General features: G+C 38.5%; 1 protein-coding gene across 2 annotated transcripts in view; it reads left to right on the top strand.

Annotated features, from left to right (window-relative positions):
- The window catches only part of ZMPSTE24 (zinc metallopeptidase STE24), a 35,697-nt gene that overhangs the window by 4,143 nt on the left and 14,735 nt on the right, over positions 1-16,819 (top strand). The window contains exons 3-7 of one of the 2 annotated variants that reach the window (XM_059690052.1): positions 2,153-2,239; positions 6,503-6,619; positions 6,988-7,140; positions 8,453-8,594; positions 15,253-15,437. In XM_059690052.1, coding sequence (XP_059546035.1) covers positions 2,153-2,239; positions 6,503-6,619; positions 6,988-7,140; positions 8,453-8,594; positions 15,253-15,437 — 684 coding nt within the window. The remainder of the gene's footprint in view (positions 1-2,152; positions 2,240-6,502; positions 6,620-6,987; positions 7,141-8,452; positions 8,595-15,252; positions 15,438-16,819) is intronic. The other variant, XM_059690053.1, reaches the window with a different exon arrangement.

Genomic DNA, 16,819 nt, shown 5'->3' with positions numbered 1-16,819 from the left:
CTCAGGGAGAGTATCAGTATAGAGAAGGTTTACTGTTCACTGTACTTTGTTTTTCATTCCACAGAGTATACTAAACAAGGTTGCAACAGCAGTACCCAAATGCATTCATAGATGCACTCAAAGTTCATATTAAAGCTACCCTTGGTACTTACTGAAAAGCTGGACTTTTAATTATAAGTGTTTCAGCTCTTCACCAAAGGCATTATAAATCCTTAATTCTGTATTATTTATTAGTATGGAAAATAGGATGAAAGAAATGCCATCCCAAGTCGATTAATTCAGCAAGTGGAACATATGCCATGCATTGATGCCAAAGCATGTCTTTTGGGAAAATAGGGTTTACACCTATGATTGAGTTAGTTATTGTAAAGTGGAAATAGCTGGACATAGAGCTAATGGAGCCTTTAAAAGCAATTGATTAAAATGGTGTTTTTCAAATTTGGGTGTATATCAGATTTATCTGGAGACTGCTGGGCCCCATTTCCAGTTTCTGATTCAGTAGTTCTGGGGTAGAGCCTGAGAATTTGCATTTCTAACATATTCCCAGGTGATGCTACTGTCCAGAGGTCATATTTGAAATCCCTGGTATTAAACCAACCCAGTATACTTGTAAAAACCTAAAAGATGGATGGGATCAACTGTGAGTGAGATTGTGGGGAAACAGGAACACTCAGGTAATGCTGATGGGAGCATAATTTGGTATAAATACTTTAGAGAATAGCTGATAATGCTGAATAAAGTTAACACTAACCAAGGATGGATCTAAAAAAATGTAGAGTGTAAAAGGCAGGTTGTATTGTATGATGTCATTTATATACATTCTTAAAAAGCATGTGTAAACCATGATATTATTTATAGATTCATAGATAAAAAAGCAAAGTAGATTGGGAGGATACCCATAAACTATATATTATAGTGCCTCAAACCCTCAAAGCACAAGGAACTGGTGAGATATTGTGCTTCTAACCAAAAAGTGATCATTGTACTCCTGAGACTCCACAAAAGAAAACAATAAATTGATGCCTCTTGATCAAATGAGTTTCACAAACTTGTATCTGTTGTGGGAAATCGTGTTTCTTCAGCATGTATTCTCAGATTTTAAGAGCTTCCTCACTCAAATGTCCAAGTGATTTAGTGAATATCTGTGTTCACTTTATCTGCCCAAGACAAAGGGTGTGCTGAGAAAGGGGCCTCCTATGAAACCCTGACTCCTACCTCAGGATTCACCTTCTTACCTGGAGAAGGTACAGAGATTCCATTCTGTCCCAATTTGATAAGTGGACAGGACTCTCCACTTATACCAATACTAATACTTTGTCCTGGCTGAAGAGGTGGGGTTTTTTTGTGTGTGTGTGGTGTTTGTTTTTGTTGTTTTTTTAGGAAAAGCCAGTTATGGAGTCATAAAGCCTGGTTCAGTCCATTTCTGTCACTCAGTAGCAGTGGGATTTTGGACAATTGCTTAGCCATTCTAAGTTTGTTTCCTGATTCAGAAAGCCTTTGTTACGGTCTTGGCAAAAGTTTTCTTTGTTTTTTAATATATTTTTATTGATTTCAGAGAGGAAAGGAGAGGAAGAGAGAGATAGAAACATCAGCGATGAGAGAGAGAATCATTGATCAGCTGCCTCCTGCATGCCCCATACTGGGGATCGAGCCCGCAACCTACGCATGTGCCCTTGACCAGAATCGAACCTGGGACCTTTCAGTCCGCAGGCCAACACTCTATCCACTGAGCCAAACCAGCTAGGGCTTCTTTTTCTTTAAACAGCTTTATTGAGATACTAGAGACCTGATGCACGAAATTCGTGCAAGAGTAGACCTTTGCAGCCATGGCGGCTGCCTAGATCCCTCCCTCGCAGCCCAAGTGGCTGCCTGGATCCCTCCTTCACAGCCACGTCTGGAAAAACATCCGGAAGGACATCCAGTCTAATTAGCATATTACACTTTTATTATTATAGATAATTCACATATTACACAATTCACCCATATAAAATGTACAGGCAAATACCTTTTAACAGTCTAAATTTAGTATCTCAATTGGTTTATATTCATCTAAATGTGTATTTTATCCTAAATAAGACAGGTCATTTTTTCTCTATACCATGATGGTTTCTAGTACAGCTCAAATGTGAGCAAGGTATGCTTTGTTTTATAGCTTATTCTTCTCTTTGGAGGAATCCCTTATCTCTGGAGACTTTCTGGACGATTTTGTGGCTATGCTGGCTTTGGACCAGAATATGAGGTACGTACATCCTTTTCTTAGCTTCCGTGGCTCTGAAATGATACCTGTCCTTTGCACATTTTGTAGGTGAACCACTCATTTAATCTCAGACACAAGGGAGCTGAGTAATGTAGTCTCTGGTTAGGCAGCTGCTTCTCAGGAACAACTCAGCAATGAATGGGAAAGCATGTGTTTTGTTGAACCTACACTAAGCAGGTACTCTGTGCCACATAACTTAGCAGATACTTCAGACAAAGACAGAGTGTGTATCTTACAGTCTCCATTGAGCTGCTTGGTTTGTCTGCCCACTCTTGCAGGAACTCCAGTTGAAGGCAGAGCCTTAAACCTGAGATTGCCCGCCTGTAAGGATGTTGAGACACTGCTTCCTGACTTTTCCTTAGAAATTTCCAAGTCTATTCCCTCTTTCCTGGTTCCTTTTTGAAATGATGGGTCTCTTCTACATATATAGGTACCTTGGACTTTAATTCAGCTCATCTTATGTCCCTTTTCTAAAGCAGCCAAATTCTTTTAAGGTCTCTTCTTTTTAAATGTATTTTTATTGGTTTCAGGAAGAAAGGGAGAGGGAGATAGAAACATCAGTGATGAGAGAGAATCACTGATTGGCTGCCTCTTGCAGGCCCCCCACTGGGGATTGAGCCCACAACCCTGGCATGTGCCCTGACCAGAATCCAGCCACAATCTCCCAGTTCATAGGTCAGTGCTCAACCACTGAACCACACTGGCTGGGCTATTTTATTTTCTATATAAAGCCACTTACCACTATTGCAGTAATCTTGTTTGTTTTCTTTTTATCGCCCTGACAAGAATTTAAAGTTCTAAGGAGACAGAGACCTTATATATACAGGTGTGGGCAAAAGTAGGTTTATAATTGTGAGTACATGAAAGTTTATTTTTATATTATTATTTATTAATTATTGTATTTGTTTTACAATTGTAAACGTACTTTTGCCACCCCCTGTATTCTTCATTGCTATGTCACTAGTGCCTAGAAAATGCCAGTCACAGAGTAGGTATTCCATAAATATTTGTTGAATGAATGAACACACTCTATATACATATTCTAATATATTATTTTTGGATTTAACATCTTTTGGTTATCTCTTCTTGTTCTTATATACAGATCTTTGTTCTGGGTGTGTGGGTGTGGGTATTTTTTTAAATTTTAATCTTCACCGGAGGATATACTTTTACTGATTTAAAAGAGAGAGAGAGAAAGAGAGAGAAACATTGATCGGTCGCTTCCCACCCTTGCCTCAAATGGGGATCAAACCTCTGAGCCACTGATCCAGGGTGATCTTTGTTCTCTTTGATGGCTGTGTGGTATTGGTTGTCCATCCTTTGCACAGTTCTGATATATACAAATTTCAGTTACACAGTTTAGTTAAATAACACCAGTACCTTAAAAACATGGTTCAAATTTCAGTTACCATAGTATATTATATAAGTAATCACATAAAGTACAAACTTCCTTGCTAGCTCTTTAGTCCACAGGTCACTTGCAAATAACAGATTCTCATTGTCATCAGTGACCAATCACCTCCCTTTTTCCAAAGTATGTCAGTGATTGGTCATTGCACAGCTGTTATCAATTATTCTAAGTATGCATTGTGTTGCCTCCTGACATTTTTTTAAAATGGATATATATCCACCTAACATTTTTTTTAAATGGGTAATTGAAAAGGAATTGGTCAACAAAGATAAAAGTGTAGCAAAGAAATGAAAAATGATAACACGGAAGTGAAGTTCAAATCTGACATATGGGGAGTTACAGAAGAAATAGCTGGCCCTGGGAATGCTGCCCCTGCTACCATTAGACAGATTTAGGTCTGCGGCCAGAGGAACTTAGTGAAGGTGGCCTTACTGGTATAAATGAGGAAAGTGGCTTTGACAGAAAGGATTATGTCCCAGACTTAGTGTGACTGGCAAAAAACTGCCACATTAAAAGGCCTCAGTGATATTTTATGACATTGAAAGCTCAAATAGTAAAATGTTAAAATGTTCGAAGCTGATGTAAACTTTGAGAGGAGTATAACAATTTATCAAGACAGAGAAAAGGTGCCATTTCCATACGTAAGTTACACAACAAGAAGGCGAGCATTGTTCAAACTACTCTTAAGTTTTTTACAAAGAAATAAAACACTAATTCTTTTTTTTAATATGTTTTTATTGATTTTTTTTTAAGTGAGAGAGGGATAAAGAGATAGAAACATTGATCAGCTGCCTCCTACACACCCCCTGCAGTGGATTGAGCCCGAAACCCGGGCATGTGCCCTGACCGGGAATCAAACCGGTGACCTCTTGGTTCATGGGTCGCTGCTCAACCACTGAGTCACTCTGGCCGGGCAAACACTAATTCTTAATGTTTCTAATGGTTTCAGTTATAGTATACTAGCCCGGCCATTGTGCCTCAGTGGTTAAGCATTGACCTATGAATCAGGAGATCATGGTTCAATTCCGGAACTGGCCACATGCCTGAGTTTCCGGCTTTATCCCCAGTAGGGGGCATGAAGGAAGCCCCCAATCAATGATTCTCTCTCATCATTGATGCTTCTCTCTCTCTCTCCCTCTCCCTCTCCCTTCCTCTCTGAAATCAATAAAAATACAATTTAAATAAATAATAGTATACTAAATAAATATTAGTTTATTTTTTCATATCCTTACATATTTAGAACTGACAGTATGAGATAGCCAAAAATTATAAAGCTCAAAACAATCATCATTTTTTATATTGATTATTAAGATTTGTTGATAAACTAGAGAGAATGGGGGATGTTTCAGAAGATTATAGACAAGCAAATGTCTTGTTTTACAAATCTTTTTTTTTAAAATTCTTTATTGTTGAAAGTTTTACATAAGTCTCCTTTTTCCCCCATTGACCTCTTCCCGCCTGCTCCCACCCCCAGCACATGCCCCCACCCCCCTATTGTCTGTGTCCATTGGTCATGCTCATATGCATGGATACAAGTCCTTTGGTTGATCTCATACCTCACACCCCCACCCTCCCCTGCCTTCCCTCTAAGGTTTGACGGTCTGTTCGATGCTTCTGTGTCTATCTATTTTTGTTCATCAGTTTATGTTGTTCCTTATATTCTACAAATGAGTGAGATCATGTGATATTTATCTTTCTCCGACTGGCTTATTTTGCTTAGCATAATGCTCTCCAGGTTCATCCATGCTGTTGCAAATGGTAAGAGTTTTTTTCTTTTTTACAGCAGCATAGTATTCCATTGTGTAGATGTACCACAGTTTTCTAATCCACTCATCTGCTGATGGGCACTTAGGCTGTTTCCAAATCTTAGCTATTGTAAATTATGCTGCTATGAACAAAGGGGTGCATATATTCTTTCTGATTGGTGTTTCTGAGTTCTTGGGCTATATTTCTAGAAGTGGGATTACTGGGTCAAATGGGAGTTACATTTTTAATTTTTTGAGGAAACTCCATACTGTTTTTCACAGTGGCTGCACCAGCCTGCATTCCCACCAGCAGTGTACAAAGATTCCTTTTTCTCCACATCCTCGCCAGCACTTGTCGTTTGTTGATTTGTTGATGATAGCCATTCTGACAAGTGTGAAATGGTACCTCATTGTCATTTTAATTTGCATCTCAAGGATGATTAGTGACTTTGAGCATGTTTTCATATGTCTCTTGGCCTTCTGTGCGTCCACTTTCGAAAAGTGTCTATTTAGGTCCTTTGCCCATTTTTTGATTGGATTGTTTATCTTCCTTTTGTTAAGTTGTGTGAGTTCCCTATAAACTTTGGAGATTAAACCCTTATCAAATGTAACATTGGCAAATACGTTCTCCCATGCTTTGGGCTCTCTTGTTTTGTTGATGGTTTCTTTGCAGTGCAGAAGCTCTTTATTTTGATGTAGTCCCATTTGTTGATTTTTCTCCTTAGTTTCCATTGTCCTAGGAGATGTATTGGTAAAGATAGTGCTATGACATATGTCTGATATTTTGCTGCCTATGGCATTTCCAAATCTTTCAACTGTTTATATGCCTTTAGGTAACTTCATACAGTGCCTGTGTAAGAAAAGAGGAATTGGGTTTTTTTGCCTCCTTCTCTAAGAAGTAAACGTTGAGGGTTATAGATGATGTTTCAGACCTTGTATTAGCCATAGAATCAGACACATTGCTTGAGATCTAGTAGGTACTCAGCAATTGCTTATCAATTTGTTCACTAAAAATTCATTTTAAGAATGAATTAATATTACACTATAAAAACTGCCATGTTTTGTTTTGTTTTTCCTTCTTGTCTTTAGATCACTCAGTCTTTGGTGTTTCTGCTGATGGCTACACTTTTCAGTGCATTGACTGGTTTGCCATGGAGTCTTTATAATACTTTTGTGATAGAAGAAAAACATGGTTTCAATCAACAGGTATAATAGAAAATGCAAGTGCTCTCTCTTAAATGTGAAGACCTTTTGTGCTCATAATTTGCTGTTGTAGAGCATGAATTAGTTGAGAAAAAAGGGAACTGCATGTGGCAAAGATTGTACTTTAAAGTCTTGCCATAAGCTCTTCTAGCACTCTAATGTCTAATGCTTTTCAGCTGACATTTAAATGAGTTTATTTTAAACTGTAGAATGTAAGACATTTAGTTATTGTCTTGGGTTATCTAGTGTCATATAATATAGTGTTACTGCCTTTTAATTTTTGAATTTACTTTAATAATGTATCCTTTATATTCATTAATTAGTTATTTAATAGCAGTTTCTCAGTTTCTTGTGATGTTTTCTTTTTTCAGACTTTGGGGTTCTTCATGAAAGATGCAATCAAAAAATTTATTGTGACTCAGTGCATTTTATTGCCTGTGTCTTCACTTCTACTTTACATTATTAAAATTGGGGGTGACTATTTTTTTATTTACGCCTGGCTATTCACATTAGCTGTTTCTCTGGTGAGTAAAACTTTTGTTTCATGTTTTTTACAAATTTCCTTAGTGGGGTAATTATGGTATAGTCTTCATTAGCATGTAAACAGTTATTAAGAAGCAGATAAAATACACATAAGTGCTCATAAATTCCCTTGTTGGTTTCTGCTTTTGGTTATAAAAATAGGAGAATTGACTCTGACAGATTTTCTTCTCCTTATGTTGACTTTTACAGATCCTAGAAGCTAGTTGTTACTTTTAATGATCCAGTTGTCAGGCAATTTTGGGCTATGCATTTATGAGTTGCCACCAGAATGGATGACACACTTTGGTAATTTAATGACTCTTGACTGAGCTCCGTTGCCTAAAAATCATGGCTGTTTTGAAGAGAATAGATTGAAGAGGGACAAGAAGAAAGCATAAATGTACCTGGTTTTTCTTTGCTTTCTTCCTCTGCTTTTTCCTTCCTCCTTTCTCCCTTTTCTCTCTCTTCCTTCTCCCTTCTCTGTTCCTTCCTCCCTCCTTTCCCCCTCTTCTTCCTACCTTCCCCTTCTGCTTTTCTCCCCATTACTTCTCTCCTCTCTTCCTTCTTCCTCCCTTTTTCTCTCATCCCCCTTCATTTTCCCTCATTCACATCTTCTTTTCCTCTTCTCCTTCCCACATTCTAAACTGTTTCACAACACAAACACTACAACACAATGAAAATTGTCTGTTGACAGCCCCTAGAAAATATCATCTGTCATCTCTTAACTCCACCAATGAGCAGGTTTATTTTAATCTGAATTAGCGTGATGCTCATTACTTCACTTCCCACTGGTGGGATCAAGATTAGAAAATGGGCACTAGTTGGATTTACAAATATCTGTTGAATGGCAAACGAAGTGAGAGGAAATGCTTCCAAAATACTTAAAGAAGTGCTGTTTCAACCAAGTGTACAGTTGTGAACTGTAGGTAATTAATTTTAGCTGACCAACCAAATAAGACAGCACACAGTCAGGTGCTAGTAATTTTTTAGCAAAGACTTCAGATCTGTCATGGTTACTTTAAAAGGCAGCATTCCAACTTCTTATGGGCTTATGAAATTCCCAAGATAGTTTTGAATGGACCATTTGACTTTTCAGTTATTACCACTTTGAGACTATTCATACTGATTTAATTCGTCAAACAGATTGATGAAGTTGGTATGGTTTGGGACTGGGAAAACCAGAACAAATACTAGTAGATAAGGTACCTGCTCTCAAGGTTAGGATCACATAATTGTTTCAATGTAATTGAATCTGTATATTGAGTAGTTTTTTTAAGAACATGTTCATAGGTTGTTCTGACATTTACTTTTCAGGTGCTTGTCACAATCTATGCTGATTATATTGCCCCTTTATTTGACAAATTCACACCTCTACCTGAGGGAAAGCTTAAACAAGAAATTGAAATAATGGCAAAGAGTATTGACTTTCCTTTGACTAAGGTGTATGTTGTTGAAGGTAAGGCTACTGGGGGTAAGAAGATTTCGTTTGAGTGGTTTATTTGAGAACTTTATTCTTAAAACTTTAAGAAATGAGCAAATCAGTTTGTTTAAAATTTTGTTATCTAAAGGTTAAGATTTTACATTTTGACGTTTTAAGATTTATAGGAATTGATGGTATAGTCCAGGGATAGAAGCTGGTGGCTTGGTGTCAAATCCTATTCTTGCCTGAAGCTGTGTTTGGTTGGCTTTACAATAATGTTTTTAATTTTGGGCCAAGGCCTTTATCACTCCCTTTAATAGCATGCATATTAGACTGACTTATGGACTTTGTTACCTGCCTGGCACCTAGTAATTAAGTAGGGCTGTTGTATAGTCATTCCATTTAGCACTAGTTTTAGGCTCATAAAGCCATTGTTATTGGCTTTGTCTCTTTCAACAAAACTTCCAGTGTTCTGGAAGACTCTGATTGTGAAAACCTGCAAATTACCAAAAACTGTCCTACCATTGGGTAGAGGTACGCTATCTAGGAGCTTACATAAGACTACTAAAGTCTCAAGGAAGCTTACAGAGATGTCAATTAAAACTGTTGTGTGGTACCATGACTTTCAGAATCTTTACATTAAAATCCATGTAAATGAACAGGCTGGTTTTGCCTCTGTTACTTACCAGCTGTGGAATCTTGGACAGATCACTTTACCACTCTGGCTTTCAGTTTTGCTTCCTCTAAACCACGGTTTGGCAAACATTTTCTGTAATGCCATAGATAATAAATATTTTAGGCTTTGCAGGCGTATGTTCTTTGTTGAAGCTATTCAACTATGCCATTATAGTGCCAAACAGCATAGATTATACATAAATATGAGCATGGCTGTGTTCTATAAAACTTTGTGTGTAAAAATAAGTAGCAGATTAGAGTGAGCCTGCAAGCCATAGTTTGTCCATCCATCATTTAAACTAAAAAATCACCAATGAGCCAAAACCGGTTTGGCTCAGTGGATAGAGCGTCAGCCTGCAGACTGAGGAGTCCCAGGTTCGATTCCGGTCAAGGGCATGTACCTGGGTTGCGGGCACATCCCCAGTGGGAGATGTGCAGGAGGCAGCTGATCGATGTTTCTCTCTCATCCATGTTTCTAACTCTCTATCTCTCTCCCTTCCTCTCTGTAAAAAAATCAATAAAATATATTTTTTTAAAAAATCACCAATGAGAAGCAGTTATATTAGGTGAATGAATAGAAACAGAATTACGTAATTTCAGGGCCAGGTAAGAACAGAGATGGTCACAACTGGAAAGAATGAATTAACAGCAATTAGGAGAGTATAGAAATCTCAGATATTTGGTAGCTTCTGAGGTTATATAGGTCAACTAAAGGTACAATTGGAACATTTCCATGGGGAAATGGTAGGAGAATAAGCCGATTCATATTACTTCTTTAGCCTCTGAGAATCACTACTCTTAATTAATATTAAACAGTAGCACACTAATTAGTACAGTAGAACGGTTTCTCAGGGTCTTTACTAAAGAAGCAACCTAAGTTGCTAATCACTTAAGTTATAATCAGATAACATGAAATCACAGCTGATGATATGACAATAGAGATATTTACATATGTGATATATGATTTTAGATAAAATAGGCAAGGCTTTATGTAGGGTTATAATATAAGCTGAGAGTTCATAGAAAATCTAGATTTGAGTAGGTGGAGGGGTAGAATTTCAGAGGGTTGGCTGAGGAGTTAATAGTCTTCGTTGAATCCTAGCTCTATCACAGTTACCTGTATGACTATGGGCAACTTAACTTTGCTAAACAGACGTTTTCTCATTGGTAATGTATGCTTTTATTGTTGTTAATAATGGTAACAGTCCTCAAAAATATTTTGAATGAGTGAATGTTGTTACTAACAATAACACATTACAGATTTGTAAATTAATAGGAATGTAGTAGTGAGAAGCCAAGATTCCTGCTCTCAGAAAATATCAGAGAGCAAGTGCTATGCAGAGAATTAACCAGTGTGATGTGATGAAGAATGACTGAGTAGATACTTTAGAGCAGTGGTTCTCAACCTTCTGGCCCTTTAAATACAGTTCCTCATGTTGTGACCCAACCATAAAATTATTTTCGTTGCTACTTCATAACAGTAATATTGCTACTGTTATGAATCGTAATGTAAATATCTGATATGTAGGATGGTCTTAGGCGACCCCCGTGAAAGGGTCGTTTGACCGCCAAAGGCGTCGCGACCCACAGGTTGAGAACCACTGCTTTAGAGGGTCATCAGGCAAGACCTCACTGAGCAAATGAATGTAAGCTGAGACCTGAAGAAAGGAGCCATGCATGCTGAAATCAATAGAAAGACCTTCTAGAGCTTTGAATCATCAAGACACAGAAAATAGTCCAACGTGGCTGCCACTTAGCAGGAGTGTTAGGACATGAAATCTGAGACAGGCAAGAGGCAGACCACGAGGGCCTTTGTAAATCAGGGGAAGGAGCTTGAGTTTTATTTTAACTTCAAGGGGAAAAGCCATTGAAGGTTTTAGGCAGGAAAGTGACATGGTCTGGTTTGTATTTTTAAAATATCTTGGTTTGCTGTGGAGAATAGATTGTAGGGGCGGCAAGGGTAGAAGCAGGGAGAGCCGTTAGGAGGTTGTTCTAGTAATCCAGGTAGGGGAGAGTAGTAGCTTAGACTAGGGCAGTAGTGATTGAAGGAGAGAAGTGGATGCACTGGGGATGTGTTTTAGAGGTAGAGTTGATGGGACTATACTAATAGATTATATGGAAAAGGTTAAGGGAGAAGGGGAGACATCAAGGATGATAACCTAGATTTTTAGCCTGAGCAATTGGATAAATGACAGTTTACTGATATTGGAAAAACGGGAACAGCAGGTTTATGCGAACTTAAGTTGGATGTCCTGTATATTGAGATATCTATTGAACATTGAATTAGAATTCTGCAGGCAATAGTTAGTGGCAAACAGGTAGTAGAAACCAACTGGCTATGTAAGCAGAAAACAATTGCTTATTGAAACACTATTTGATAGCTTACAGAACCACCAGGAAATTAAGTTTACCAAGCTTGGAAGATGGGCTGTTCCATAGGGAGATGGGGAACTCGGAATTTCACTGCAGACCAGTCTGGGGGGACACTGCTGTTGCCTCCTTCTGTTGGATTCAGCAGTTTGCACCCCTAATATCCCTGCCACTAGCACCTACAGAATTAGTTCCTCACTGCCCTGCTTCTAGTGCTAACTATCCAGAGTCCTCAATGATTTGATTGACTGAGCCAGGGCACAGGGCTAGCTGTCAGGAATGCTGGGGAAGCAAATATGTGTCTTTTTGTATTTCTTAAAAGAGAAGCAGTCTCTCACAAGATTTACATGGTTTGAATTCCCTTAACTCTGAACAGAGATTCCAGTCCTGGGCAGGGAAGAAGCCATACATAAGAATATAAGCAACAAATATACACTATATGCCGGGGTCCAACCCCAGCAGGTCCAGGGGTCCCCAAAGGCGTGGACGGAGTCAGTGAAGAAGGAATGACACGGAGACAGCGTTCAGTTGATCAGCAGCCTAGCCAGGATCTCCAGCCAAGTTCTGGTCTCGATCTCCAGAGAGGTTCTGCTTAGGATCTCCAGCCAGGTTCTGTCCAGGTTCTCCAGGCAGGTCCAGTCACCAGGTTCTAGTCAGACTCTCCTGCCAATCTCCGCAGTCAGGTTCAGTCCAGGATCCCCTGCCATGCTCTCTCGCCAGGCTTTGCCTCCAGGCTCCGTGTAGGTTCTGTCTTCTGAATTCTGTCTCCTGAGTTCTGTGTTCTAAGTTCTGTGTTCTGAATTCTGTCTCATGAGTTCTGTGTTCTAAGTTCTGAGTGTTTCTGTCTTGTTACAACTGTATTTATACCAGTTGATTCAATCCTATCAATCTCTATTACAAAGGTTAGGGCGTTTCTTATCTCCATTTCAGGGAGAAAAGATTATGTAGTTTAAGCATGATTGTTCGTAGTTAAAGGGATTAATTACCCGCCTGGCACTTAGTTGAGGGGTTTTATTCCCTCCCTAACTTCAGGGGAAAATCCCTACCTGGGGATTCAACCTTTCTCGGAGAGGTGACCTTGGTTAAAACACAGCGCCAAGAAGGTGAGCAAACATATTAAGAACCGTATGCCATATATGCCAGGTCCCTTGAAACAGCAAGGATGGACCGGCTCCCGGCAACTATAGACATTCATGGGAAGATGTAGAGATAGCAAATAGTCAGCTGGGTGTATGAGTTTGGTGTTCTAGGGAGAGGTCAGGGCCAGCAATATCGATAGGGAAGTATCTGGCACGTAGGTGAGTTTAATGCCACGGATAAGGACATTTAGAGAAGAGAGTGGGGCTCAGGTCAGAGTCAGCAGGAAAGGAAGAGCCAGCATCGGACACAGAGGAGAGACCATTGAGATAGGAAGGAAAAGAGGAGAAAATGCTGTTTCTTTTTAAATAGGAAAAGAAAGTGTTTCAAGGAGGGAGTGGTCAACTGCAAATGCTGCTGAGAGGTTGATTAAGATCATGAACAAAAATGATACAGATGGCAGTGCCTTACATTTGCATAGAACATTTTGATTTTTTGAGTTCTCAAATACATTGCCTCACACCTCGAGTAGCATCATTAATCCATTTAGTAAACAAGCACTACTGAATATATACTACGTGCCAGGCACAGCAATACAAAAAGCTTATGGTCTAGTGCAGGGACTCTTAAACCTTAGTGAGAACTGTATAAGAATTCCCTGGAGAGTTTGTTAAAAGATAAATTGCTGGCCTCCATTCCCAGAGGTCTGACCTCATAGGTGTTTATAGTTTTTACTTTCTAACAAGTGCCTGGGGTGATTTTGGTGGAGGTGTTCCTTGGGCCATACTTTGAGACACTTGGACCAGTGGGAGATATTAAGATGTTAATTTTATTTTATTTATATGCCTACAAGCTGCCTGCTTCCGTAAATAACTTCAGGCACCATCTAAGAAATATTTTTAAATTAATTTTTTAAAAAAACAAGACAGAAATAAAAAGTATAAGACCTCAGATTGATACACGGCTTTCCAGACCCTATATGACTAGCAAAATTGGACCACATATTTGGCAATTAAACAAAAACTGAAAAATAAATAAGTAAATGCCACTATTTATCAAAGCCTTACTGTATTCTAAACATACTGTCAAACGTACTGCTATATAAATAGAATATACTATATTCTAAATATACTACTAGACATGCTTTACATTAGAAATATGAGTAGATAAAAACACATTTCTGTCCGGCCAGCTTGGCCTAGTGGTTGAGCATTGTCCCATGAACCAGGAGGTTACCGGTTCGATTCCCGGTCATGGCACATGCCCCGGTGGCAGGCTCAGTCCTAGTAGGAGGTGTGCAAGAGGCAGCCAATCAGTGATTCTCTCTCATCATTAATGTCCCCATCTGTCCCTCTCTCTTCCTCTTTGAAATCAATAAAAAAATATTTTTAATTCATATTTCTGTGAGAGATCTAAAATTCTCAAGAGAAACAAATATTTTATTACTTTTTAAAAGTATGTAAATAATAATAGTTTATATGGATCAGGCAGTATACTAATTGATTTACTTAGAATTTCTCAGGTAACCCTTAACCTAATTCAATGACATAGATATTGGCTTGCATCATAAACAGGAAAATAAAGCTTAAAGAAATTTAAGAAAGTTTCTTACTGCACAGCTAATACATGGCAGATCCAAGATTTGAACCCAAAGTCTGCTTGTAGTTATTAAATTCACTGCACATTATAGAACATTTAGAAAATAAAAATATATAAATAAAGAAGAAAATAAAAATTAATCATAGTTTGTTCAGCTACTGTTAGCCACTGTTAAAAATTTAGGTATTTTTTTCCTCAGTATTTTAAAAAATAGCTTTAATTATTTTCTGAATATAGAAGTGTGTATACTTACAAGCCTTGGAAAATAGACAAGGGAACAAAAATCCATAGTTCTAGAAGCCCGTGATAAACACTGCAGTGGGTTTTTTTTAACACTTCAGTATTTTGATATATTTCTTAATAGGCTTTTGTTTATACTTTTCTATTTACATGTATATTGTTTTCATGACAGTAGTGGAACCTTAGGTACATAAAGTTTTAATCCTCATTATATTGGTGAAACTTTTTCCTATCTTGTTAACATTCTTCAAAAGTATAATTTTGGCCCTAACTGGTTTGGCTCAGTGGATAGAGCGTCGGCCTGCGGACTGAAGGGTCCCAGGTTTGATTCTAGTCAAGGGCATGTACCTGGGTTGCAGGCATATCCCCAGTAGGCGGTGTGCAGGTGGCAGCTGATCGATGTTTCTCTCTCATCAATGTTTCTAACTCTAGTATAATTTTGCCACCTCATAGCTTTACAATAATTTAATCATTTTGCTGCTGCTGGATATTTAAGTTTTCCTTACTTACTTATTGCTCTACAGCCCTGATGAGCACACATCTCTGTTGACAAGACTACAGGTAAACAGACACTCTCCACTGCTGGTGGTGATTTATGTTGATACAGTTTCTTCAGGTATTAAACCATTTGAAAATGTTAATGTCCTTTCCAGTAATTCAATTTCTAGGAGTCTCTCCAAAGGACCCCAGACTTTTTAATTATTTTCCGTGCTTTGAACTGTCTTTTCCTTAGGATCTAAACGCTCTTCCCACAGCAATGCTTATTTTTATGGCTTCTTCAAGAACAAGCGAATAGTTTTGTTTGACACTCTACTAGAAGAATATTCTGTACTAAACAAAGACATCCGGGAGGAGTCTGGCATGGAACCCCGCAATGATGGAGAAGGGGACAGTGAAGAAATAAAAGCTAAAGTTAAAGTGAGTTCTTCTTTTCCTAAGAGACTCTGGTTTAGTTTTTATAAACAGTTTCTGTGATGACTCTAGGTAACATCCGCTTCTATGTAAGTGTTGAATTCAGGGAGACTATCAGATACAAACACCATGGCCCCTTCATAATTCTGGTATTTGGGAGAGATCCTCACTATTATACATGCTGACTACCTTGCAAGCTTTTGCAGAATGTACACATTAAAATTAGAAGCATAAGATAGGAAAATTCTTATGATTATAAGCTATCTTTAAAACAGGGGCTTTATCTATATTCCTGATATGTTTATGATCAAAGAAATCCCACAGGCAGGATAAAGAGGAGATAGACATCTCATTTTTAGTTTCATTGAGACAATAATTATAGGCTCTGGCAACGGAGAGACTTGGATTAGAATCCTGGTTCTGTCATTTAGTAGCTGTGTGTCCTTGGGTACATTATGTAATTTGGTCAGTTTTCTTTTGTTTATTTAACAAATATTTATGAAATGTATACTCTGTGCTGAGATATTTTGCTTGGCACTTGGAATACAAACTTAAAGAGGCAAACCCTTGCTCTCAAGGAACTTATACAATCACAGTACAGCATAGTAATTGCCACAGTGAAGCTATGTATACTGGATGCAGTGAGAACACAAGAAAAGGCATTTCTTAAGTCTGACCTGAGAGTCTGAGAAAGCTTTTTCTGAGTCCTTTCCTGGATGAGGTCAGCTGATGCTGGCTAGCAAAGTTTAAAGTGCTAAGGCTAATGGGGGAAGGGGAGAGACAATGATAAGAAACGACACAAATGTAATCAGAAGTAGTCACCAGTATTTGTAGGTATGATGTTCTGTTGGCTTTGGTGTCATTCAGAGATGATTTTGAATCTGTGTAATGCTGGGCAAGTATGTTAAGCTTTCTAAATTGTTGGGGTGTTTTTTTTTTTTAATATATATGTTTTTATTTATTTCAGAGAGGAAGGGAAAGTGAGAGAGAGATAGAAACATCAATGATGAGAGAGAATCACTGATCAGCTACCTCCTGCATGCCCCACACTGGGGATCAAACCCACAACCCAGGCGTGTGCCCTGACCAGGAATTGAACTGTGACCTCCTGGTTCATAGGTTGACGCTCAACTGCCAGCCAGGCAAATCATTGGCTTCTTAACTAAAAGATAATGCTACTGGGGTTTCTCACTTCAGCATTGTTGACATTTAGGCCAGATAATATTTAGTTGTGGGAGGATGTCTTGTGCATCAGAGGATGTTTAACAGAATCCCTGGCCTCTCTCCACTAGATGCCAGCATCAGCACCACTACCACCGTCTTGCCACCCCAACAGATGTGACTACCAAAAATGTCTCTAGACATTGCCTGATATCCGTGGGCGTGGG

This window comes from Myotis daubentonii, chromosome 3 (assembly GCF_963259705.1).
Source record: "Myotis daubentonii chromosome 3, mMyoDau2.1, whole genome shotgun sequence".
Lineage (NCBI taxonomy): Eukaryota > Metazoa > Chordata > Mammalia > Chiroptera > Vespertilionidae > Myotis > Myotis daubentonii.
The sequence above is the reverse complement of the archived record's forward strand: the minus strand, read 5'-3'. Positions and strand labels throughout refer to the sequence as shown.